The sequence below is a fragment of the Dendropsophus ebraccatus genome, chromosome 3 (genome assembly GCF_027789765.1).
Source record: "Dendropsophus ebraccatus isolate aDenEbr1 chromosome 3, aDenEbr1.pat, whole genome shotgun sequence".
NCBI classification, from domain to species: Eukaryota; Metazoa; Chordata; class Amphibia; order Anura; family Hylidae; genus Dendropsophus; species Dendropsophus ebraccatus.
In genome coordinates, this window is record NC_091456.1 from 125,278,230 (window position 1) to 125,288,954 (window position 10,725).

At 35.5% G+C, this 10,725-nt stretch overlaps 1 protein-coding gene across 6 annotated transcripts in view; it reads left to right on the top strand.

Annotated features, from left to right (window-relative positions):
- Positions 1 to 6,854, top strand: part of ZNF608 (zinc finger protein 608) — a 70,016-nt gene extending 63,162 nt beyond the window's left edge. For 4 of the 6 annotated variants that reach the window (XM_069962635.1, XM_069962636.1, XM_069962634.1 and 1 more), the window contains 5 exons: positions 140 to 548; positions 1,299 to 1,474; positions 2,221 to 2,374; positions 3,395 to 3,476; positions 5,814 to 6,854. In XM_069962635.1, the coding sequence (XP_069818736.1) occupies positions 140 to 548; positions 1,299 to 1,474; positions 2,221 to 2,374; positions 3,395 to 3,476; positions 5,814 to 5,820 (828 nt within the window). In that variant the 3' untranslated portion in view covers positions 5,821 to 6,854. Of the gene's footprint in view, positions 1 to 139; positions 549 to 1,298; positions 1,475 to 2,220; positions 2,375 to 3,394; positions 3,481 to 5,813 lie in introns of those variants that run through there. The other 2 variants (XM_069962639.1, XM_069962638.1) reach the window with 2 other exon arrangements.
- The last annotated feature ends 3,871 nt before the right edge of the window (positions 6,855 to 10,725 follow it).

Consider the following 10,725-nt stretch of genomic DNA (forward strand, 5'->3'; position numbering starts at 1 on the left):
GTGAACATATTCAAATATAGCTATTAAGATTAAAAACTAGAAAATAAACCAGCAAAACATTTTAAGAAAAAATGGTTTAACATCAAAACTTAATTTCCTGATGATACAGTTCCTTTAATCATATGTTCTCTTTTTCAAGGAGTCTGATTCCCGATCATGGCATCATTATATTTACCAGTCAAAGTATCTTGAGCAGCAAAAAGCTGAGGAAATGGAACGAGATAAAAAAATAAAAGAGGAAAACAATAAATCTCCTAATAAAGAAACTGTATTGCCAGTTCCATTACAAGTCACAAAAGAGGAGGTCAAAGAGGTCAAGCGCCAAGAAACTCCGTTAATGGAAGATAACAAGAATAAAAATGATGATCGCAAAACGCCTGTAAATTGGAAGGATTCCAGAAATGCAAGAGTTGCCGTTTCATCACCTATGAGTCAGCAGCATCAATCCTATATTCAATATTTGCATGCCTACCCATATACACAGATGTATGATCCAAATCATCCAGCATATCGTGCAGTATCTCCAGTTTTAATGCATAGTTATCCAGGTAAGTCTTGATTATGCTTATATGTGGACTTAAAATTGTCCAATGTGCTCTTCTATCTTTTGTTAAACACATTGTTAATGTGCATTTTTTTCTAAAAATATATTGGTATTACCATTACCCAGGGTTTCAGCATGATGCCTTAAAAATATGTTCCTAGGATGAATCAGTAGATTAAAGAGAAGGATTCCAAACATCCAGTATCCAAGGATCCAACCCTGCAGATCCAGTGCTTTATTTGATTTTCAGTGCTGGGTTGCAAGAGATGCTAACTCCACTGGGAAAGGAAAATCATGTTACTAGTTCTTAGTATTGGACAGCCACATTTTTTTTCTTATTGAGGGGTTAAAAGATACCTCTCATTTGGCAGGATCGCAACAGGATCCTGTGAAAAAATCCTGCGGGTGGGCATTTTTTTCTGACATAAGCCATAGTATGCAACTCCCAGAAGCGCCGTAGACTGCATTATAAGTGTGTTAACAATGCAGTCCATGGCTCTACTGGAAGTTTCATACCATGGATCGTGTCAGAAGAGGACCGCTCACTGGTTATATTTTTTTCATAGTATCCTGCAGCTGTCGCCAAGTGATAGGTACCCGTTAAGTGGAAACTTTAATTTGTATAATTCATGTCCAAAAAAATAAATAAAAATGTGAAATTCCTTTTATTTAAATTTTTTAAAGTTTATATAACTTAAAATTTTGTAATGTCCTACAAATAACTATGACATTTTGTCACATTCTTGTTGCGCAGGAGCATATCTTTCCCCGGGCTTTCCTCACTATAATGTTTATGGGAAGGTATCAGGAAGAGATGAATCTGAGAAAGCAAGCACCAGCCCTAGCATTAACTCCAAATCATCTTCTGAATCTAAAGCACTAGATTTACTGCAGCAACACGCAAATCAGTATCGCACCAAGTCCCCAGCTGTAAGTTCTTTTTTTCTCTGTCATGTCGTATTGTTGATTGTTTATATGGTCTTCTCAGCACTGACATATTTTTACATTAATCTAATCTACAATATATAAATCCACATCTTTATAGTATGAAAACAAGTAGTAATAATAATTATAATAATAATAATAATAATTTATTTCAATAGCGCCAACAGATTCTGCACCACTTTACAATTCTAGTATGTGGAAGATTTTTTTTTGCCATTTTCCATTCTTTTTATTGGATGCTTGAAAAAGTTAATGCAATTTCTGTAAACTTTTAAAGTTTCTTATTCAGACTTTGTGTTACCACAACATGTGTTACATGTGTTAAATATAAATACTAATAACATCTATTTAGTTAACTTGCTGTAAATACAGTAGACTAAGTCGTATATGGTTGGCATAGTGACCTGAGCCTTTTTCCCTAATATATTGTTCAGGTAGATAGAAGTTCTTGAAATGCCACCTTGAGGCATGGGAATTATATTACCTATAGAAGAATGTGGGCTGCATCCTCTAATTCATATTATGCATTGGACAAACTAATGTTTTGTTGAAAATTTATAGTAGACTGATCCTAATCACCAAGATAAAGTATTTGTGGTCTAATCTTCATGTATATTCCCATTTATTAATATGCTCACCAATAACAATAAAAAAAAATTCAAAGGATTTTCCATAGGATTGATTCTTCATAGTAACATAATACTAAAGTGCTCTGTCTTTTGGTCTTACAGCTGGCAGAAAAAGCTTCAACTGAACGAGAGCGAGAAAGCGAGAGAGAAAGGGACCGTCATTCTCCTTTTAGCCAACGGCATCTCCATACACATCACCACACACATGTTGGCATGGGATACCCCCTGATACCTGGGCAGTATGACCCATTTCAAGGTTAGTGTACTTTCAGTTTCTAAATTTATGTTCCTTAACAAATCAGTTGATTTAGTTATTATAGTTTTCAAAATAAGGTCCAAATAGGGCTAGACACACACCTGTCTGAACAAAATATATGTGTTATATGTGGGAAGCCCAGGAGAATAGGACATGAGACCCTGTTGGACCCATTTGAATGCAAACATAGTCTAAAAGTGACTACATTCTGCATCTTGGCAAACATATACCATTTTTGTATGGGACTCAAAAGTGTGGCTGACCATGCTTTTGAATTCCCCCAACAAACTGTATACACTAGGCAATGTGTGAAACATAAGTACTTTTAGACTACATTCAGCACATTCAAATGATGAGTCATGCTGTGTGTGGTATATGCTGAAATCCCATTCTACAGGGTTGCAAGCAGATAACATCAATTTGTGTTGGATAAGTGTGAACCTACCACAAGTCCTACTAATGTATATCTATTTGTGTACTGTACATGTTGCCAGCGGTGCACAAAGCAGAGTAAATTGCCTTTGACCTCAATTGCTATGTGTATTGCTAATACACTTTATCTCCTCTTTATAAAAAAAATACTTTTAAAGGACTATGTTACAAAGTGCTATAAGTACTCTGCATACATTAAAGTAATTCAAATAGTGAAAAAATGTCCCCCCAGATGCATAGATTCAAAACATTCTTTGTGTTCTTTAACGGAAGTTACCCCATTAGCTTTCTTAAACCGGTTGCAATATGTAAAGTTTTTTTTTTTTTTTTTTTTACAAAATACCATATTACACCCATGTCATCAAAGGCACATACCCCCATTTTTCTAATTAGATATCACAACTTAAACCTAGTTAAAAAGAGGTTGCGTGAGATTTTCCACAGCTCCCCAGCCCCAATAAACATATGACTGTACTTTATTACTTTTGAGGGTGTTACTTACTATTATATATGTAGAAAGGGGACAAAGTTTGTGATGCATGTGCACTGCATTCAAGTGAATGTTCTCACATGGGGCTTTTCCTCTAGGGTTGACCTCTGCTACCCTTGTTGCCACTCAGCAGGTAGCTGCTCAGGCATCTGCATCCGGTATGTTTCCTACACAAAGAAGGTAAATAGAGTGTATCCTAGTAAACAATGTCATGTGTGTATAATATATGTATATAAAGCATATATATATGATATATGTACACACTCACTTATTCATACATGAACTTACAGAGTTATGAGTGGTGGAACTTTTCAGTATTGGGAATTTGGCAGGTAAATTAATAAAATCCAATTTCAATGTGTCTGCTCATTCACTATATCTTTTCAAATGCCAATTCTAGGCATTCAGACACCGAAGAGATGCTAATGAGCACAATTTGATTTGATTTCTTTTTTATGAAAGATAATTTTTTCCTTTTTTAGCAATGCCATTGTAAGATTTATTCAGTAGCCGTGAGCTTTGTAAAGTAAAATATAGCCAGTGATCCCTGTCAAGGACATCTTTTTATCCTAGTCCACATCTTGCCTTATAATAAATTAAGGCTTTTCTAAAGCAAACCTTACATAATTTAAGTTTCCTTGGAAACTGAAACAATTTATGAAGCTGTAATTTGAGCCACTGTTAAAAGAAATGCTTAAAAGTTCCCTATGTGTAGTTTGTTCTCATTTGACGTAATACATATGTACATAATGTTTCTGTGTTATGTAGGTCACCCATATCAGTAATATATGATCTTTGTCTAGTCATAGATCTAATAAGCATGTAGTTTGTCCTAAAGTAGGCAAATACAACTACAGGTGAACTATTGGATAATAATCTTAGTAGTAATGCACCACTTAATGGGAAGCTTCCAATACATTCATGTTCCTTTAGCTGTGCAAAACTATGACTTAATAGATACCATTGCTTAAACTTTGGTGTGTGTGCCCAGTGTAAAATTCCAGGTTTTGTGGGGTAGAGAAAATGTGAGGGTTGTATTAGCATAATGGCTGATTGTTTTTAAGATTTCTATCCTAATCTACCACTCTACCCCTTCTAATTACATGGCAAATAATGCTTGAGGCATATTTTTAATATAGCTTGTAATGTAGTCATGGTCAGCTGACACAAATGCTTAATATTTGGATTTCGTTGTCCAAAATATAATTTTTTAATTGTTACCCTTAATAGATTACATTTTAAGTTTAACTCAGTATTGCACAGGTTGTACTTTGTAACAACTAAAAAAGGCTTAGTTCCCACAATAGGAAAATGGCGTCTGCTTTTCTGGAAGGCCATGATTTTAGCTCCAAAATGTTTATAATCATTATTTGTAGCTGTCATTACCAATCGATGGCTTCTCTTTTGGTGCTAAAATGATGGTTGTTCGGAAAGAAGGCTGTCATTCATTTTCCTGTTGTGAGAACATAGCCAAAATGTGGAATTTCCAGAGGTGCTTTAACACCTTTAAATGTTATGGACACCTTTGCACTAATTTGTTCTATTGTTTTTTTTTTTATTTCCTGAAGCAACTTTTAATTTGTCTTAATTAGATATTTATAACTATTAAACTTCAAATCAAAGATAAGTCCATCAGAGTTTGACCAAATTTCTGCTCTCTCAGTGCTAGAGGTGTTAGCAGGGTAAAGGTTGCACAACAGTTCAAATAGTAGATAAGTGGAAGAGAGACTCTGAAGGACAGCTCACACATGCCAGAAAAAAAAAAAAGAAAGCAGGGGAAAATCATAAAAACTGTGTACAGGTACAAAGAAAATGTTAACGTCATACAGCAAACTATTGATGCTGTGAAGACAAAAGTAACTTTTTTTTAAAGACCTAATGTAAGTCTAAGTATAAAATGAAAAAAATAAATAAATAAATAAATAAATAAAATCAAAGGTGTCCATTGCCTTTAAATCATGATCTATTTGAGATCAGAGCCACTATTCTGTATAGAGTAGAACACAATCTTGCTGTTGGGTTGGGTATTAATTCCTATTCCTATTAATTTCTTGATTACAAATATATGCAAATACTAAAAATGCTGCAGACAGATACATAATGTACAGTGCAGAAAAACGGTTACAAAGTCTTAAAGCCATCAGTTACAGCATTTTGAGTACTTGAATGAGAAATGTTTCTACTTTATACCTTTTTAGTTAAATGTCAAGCTGAAACTCTTCCCTGCTGTTTGATCTTGTACAGTCTTAGATTTTTGTCACATGGATTTACAATGGCCAGTAGGTTACATTACACAGATTTGTATCTAAGATGGGAACTATTTCAACAATGAAACTTTATATGTCTGAAGTTATCACTGAGTAAAGGGCACCCAAGAGACAGCAGGGAATGTATTTCTAAACCTTTAGCTATCTTATGTTTAATTATATGTGAGGCAATAATGTGCTGTCAATGTGAATATTAGCTTTCTGGCGACCTGAATAATAAATTGATCTTTTCTTTCTCCTTTTCTTTCAGGGAATGAATACATTGAAAATGTACATTAAATCATGTGACTGGATCACATGGAAGAGCAATTTATTACAGACATCAGTTCCATGGTGTTTATATAACAATGCCTAAGTGGCAGGCAAAAAAATCATTTCATTTTTTTTTTGTTCATTTTTTCTTTTTGTAAATTTCAGATTTTTCTTTTTATAACAGAGTAACATGTTCCTGTAATTAGATATTTGTGCGTTTTATATATATATATATATATATATATATATATATATATAACACTGCTCACAATCTTGTTTTGTATATTAACATGCACACACAAATATATATATAAATATATAAATATATATTCTTTACTTTTTTTTGTATCGGTAACCAGGCTCGCACATGTGTAGGGTCTGCTGCTAAACTGCACACCAACCAGTAAAATGTATTTGTCATGTTGAATAGTGTTTACTACAAATGGCTGTTGATTATTTTCCCCTAAAAATGTAAATAATGTTATGTATCCATGTGCCTGAAATTTGCAGAAACTAATCATATTGGCCATAGGCTAAAAAAAGCAGGCTGTAATAATGATACTTTGGTACAATGTAGATGTCTATTTGGTGGCTCCCTTTAAGATGCATCAGTGTAAAATGTTACTGTAATAATTGTTTTATTGTAATTGTGTATTGTGAAAATATACATATGGAAGGCATGGGGTTGCCAGTACCACAGTTAAAGTAAATACAAGGGTTGTACATAATGTATAAATTAAAATAAGTAAATAATGAACATCTGTGAATAATAAAATGTCTCTTTTAATCTTGAATGACAAATAACCTGAAACCTGCATACCACAAGACATCTGTGATTGTTCTATTACTTGAATAGTCCTGCAGTCTTTTTTAATGTTTACAATTATCCAGTTTTAGAAGAGAGAATATAATGCCATTGCCTGGTTACTTGTTTTATGCTGTAATCTAGTTTATTTTATGTAAAATGTATATTGAATGCTTTCTTTTTATACCTGCCTTAAATAATTTGGCAATCAGAATAAAAGAAGTTGTTTTTGTACAGTCTTGTCTGTTGTGGTTGTGTTACTTTGAATGTCCTAAACTGGTGTAAAATTGCTTTACTGGGAAGTGTTTTTAAACAGTAAGATGTAAAACTGGAAACTCAAATTTTACACCAATTTATTTTGAATATCTTCTTTCTAGTTCTGTAAAGGTTGTCATTGTAGGCAACAAAAATGTAAGTTGCAACACTGAATTGGCAAATGATTTTTTGGGTTGCTCTGTGATCTGGGTTGAACATTTATTGATAGGATGAGTAAACTGTAGGTAGCCCCATATTATGGAGTATTCCCCATGGTGCATATCTATACACATTTGATTTGCAATGATAAAAAAAACATCCAAGTATGCTAACATCTGCTATAGCAAAGACCAAGTATTTACCAACTTAACTTCTCCATCTTATTCACTCAGTGTTTATCACATTGTTTAACTTGCTAGAGGATATGAAAATATAATTTAGTACATCTCAGTGGAACAAGTTAATTTAGGACCAATAAAATAGGTAAAAAATTTCCTGGGGTTAAAATACCGCCTTAGGCTATGTTCACACTACGTAAGTTTAGTAATAAAGACGGCTTATGTAGTGCTGCCTTCTAAGGAATGATCCTTAGCGCCGGTGCAAGAAACTGACATGTCAGTTTTCTGCTGGCACTGTTCACTCAATAGCGGCCGCAGAAAACCTGTCAGTGCACACAATGGAGCGTGCAGCTCTGGCCGCCCGCTCCATCGTGTGCAGCGGGAAATTTGGATGCACACGCATGTATTCGCCCACATCCGAATTCAGAGGCAGTGAAGATCATCAATATGTCTTCATGGTAAAAAAAAATAATTACAAAAACATGCTGTTTAAAGTCTCCCCACTGTACTACCCTACATTTAGTACAGAGTTACTAAAGGTAGTTTAGTAGTACAGAATATGATGGCATGATAATACTACACAGAGTTAATTTGTTGTCACGTAGTGTCAGGGCCCTGATGGACAGAAAGACACAAGACAAGTGGGCCCTATGGCTGGCACCCCACACACTGTCCCTGCCTACTGGGCGACAGTCCCTGCTCTAAAATAAGTGCAGACAGATAGACAAAACATGGACAAGTACAGACAAAAGGAGGGAAAAAAATGACAGTAAAAACAAAAAACACAGAATAGTTGGGTCAAACAGGTCGAGGTAAATACCAGACAAGCAACGTACGAAAGCCAGAGATTTTGTAACAAAGCAGGTAAAAGGGGTAAGTGTAAGTGGAAAACGAAAAAACCGAGACCAGATAACTGAAACAAAGCCAAATGCAGAGGGCACAGAAAAACCAGAAACGGAATTTAAGGCCAAAAACGTAATCTTCGGCGTAGAGGTCAAAACTTCATCCTATAGGACAGCACTGATGCCTTATAAGGCACAATCACAACAGTACCCCCCCTCCTTTTATGAGGGTAAACCGGACTCTCACTAGATGAACCAGGTTTAGGAGGAAAATTACCTCTTACAATGCAAGTCTTAAGATCACTAGGAATATCATTGTCCATCTCACACTTATCAGGCACAGTCACACCACGTATAGATTTGTAATTTACTTTTATTCTTTAAAAAAATCTCAAGTATTCCCATACTTATTAGCTGCAGTATGTCATGTAGGAAATGCTGTTTTATTTTCAGTCTCACACAGTCTGACACATTCATAGAAAACCAAGACAAAGTTCCTGTCTCGGCCAGGGATGTCAGCAGAGAGCACTGTATCAGACTGAAAATAAAACAACATTTCCTGCATGACATACTGTAGCTAATAAGTATGGGAGGACTTAAGATTTTTAATAGAAGTAAATTACAAATCTATTTAACTTTCAAACACCAGTTGATTTGAAAAAAAAAAAAGTTTTTTGCTGGACAACCCTCATAAGGATACAAATAGTTATTTTTTTAAATTATTTTATCACCTTCTAAGAGCCACAAGTCTTTTACTTTTATATCTACAGAGCCATATGAGGACTTGTTTTTGGTATAAAATTGATATAAAAAAAAGTTTTGATACTATATGGATTTCACCTTTGAGAATCGCACCTTATTCTAAAACAGAGCCCTGTCTGGCTTGGTTGCAGTGGTGGCTGGTTGGACAGCAGAGTAGGCTCTTTTACACAGCTTATTTAAAGCATGCCTGTCATGATGTATGCTGACCTGATTTGCATGCAATCCATTCTGCAGCCAGAAGTTTGGGTATCCATGGATATGACCAGTGGCAGATTGTAAGCAATTCAGGTGCCCCCCCCCCCCCCCAGGCCCAACACTTTGGAGGGAAGGGGCCATGACCGTTCAGACTGCCCACAGTATAATCTTGTGCTGCTGTTGCACATCACTTGGTGGCCTACTAAGGCATCCTTTTATCCTCTGGTAGTCCCCTGGATGATGTGAAGCTGCAGCACATTCTCTGAGTGCACGCACTGATACAATGACAGACAGTCAGGACTTTTGGAACAGTTAGTATCTATAATGCAAGCTGCCTGTGCCAGAAGACTGATAGGAGAGTGACAAACCGGGAGAGTAGCAGCAACAAGGGTACATGAGGGAGGTAAGTTTTTTTTTTCATCTATTGTTTGCATAGGACCATCTACTAACAGGAAGACAACAAAGGGGCCATATATTAACGGGGGAGGGGGGACTACTAAACAGGGGGCAATTAGTGGACTATTATATAGGGAATCGTACACCAAAAAACATCAGGCATAATCTTCATATTAAAAACACTTTCATTAAATACTCAGAAAGATCATAAAAAAATTGAGGTTTTTAGGGGGTTGCTTTATATGTTTTTTTTAAAGATCTTTCTGAGTATTTAATGAAAGTGTTTTATTACGAAGCTCATGCCTGATGTTTTTTGGTGTACAATGTAGTAGTGGTAAGGCATTGTTTATAATGAATTTTTGGGCACATATATTATTATATTTCAATATTGATACGGAGTAGCTATAGAGTTGTTTGTCCAATGAAACACTTGTACAAAAATACTATATAGGGGATAGACAAAGGGACCTAATAGTATATTAAAGTCGCACAGAGATGTGTAATATTATATGGGACCGGCATAGAGAGACCTGATATTATAGGGGTGTTGTACCAAGGGGTATAATACTGTATGGGAGCTTCATGGAGGGGCCAACTACTATATGATAGCTGCAGAGAGGGACCTAATACAATATGGAAATATTGGGGCATAAAGGGGGCCTACCCACTGCATAAGAGTACCCCATTTAAAACTAAAGCATTTAATCAGGTGTCCCCTGCTCGGTAGAGCGGAGGGTATCGAGGTAACCTAAAATCTTACAAAGTGACAGCCTGTGGGGGGGGGGGGGGGGGAATTATACTTACAGCTTCTGTCATTTTTCTTCTAGGTGTTCGGTTGAGCATTAAGCTCAATCAAGCGCCCCGATGCTCAATCGAGCACCATGCTCGACCGAGCTTCCTTGATCAACACTAGTGGTCATATTCATGGATACCCAAACTTCCAGCAGCAGCATACATAGGTATGCTTTAATTCTCATTAACCCCTTAAGGACAGAGCCTGAAATGGCCTTAAGGACAGAGACAAATTTTATGAATATGACCTTTGTCATTTTAGTCATTAATAACTTAGGGATGCTTTTACCTATCCGGACGATTCTGAGATTGTTTTCTCGTGACTTACGGTACTTTACATTTCTGGTAAAATGGTTATGCCACATAAATTATATATTAAATAGCATTAGCAACATGTCTACTTTATGTTGGTAACTTTTATTAAACTATATTTCATTTTTTTTTAAATAGGAAGCTTAAAACATTAGCAGCAATTTTCCAAATTTTCAGTAAAATTTCAAAATCAGATATTTTTAGGGACCTGTT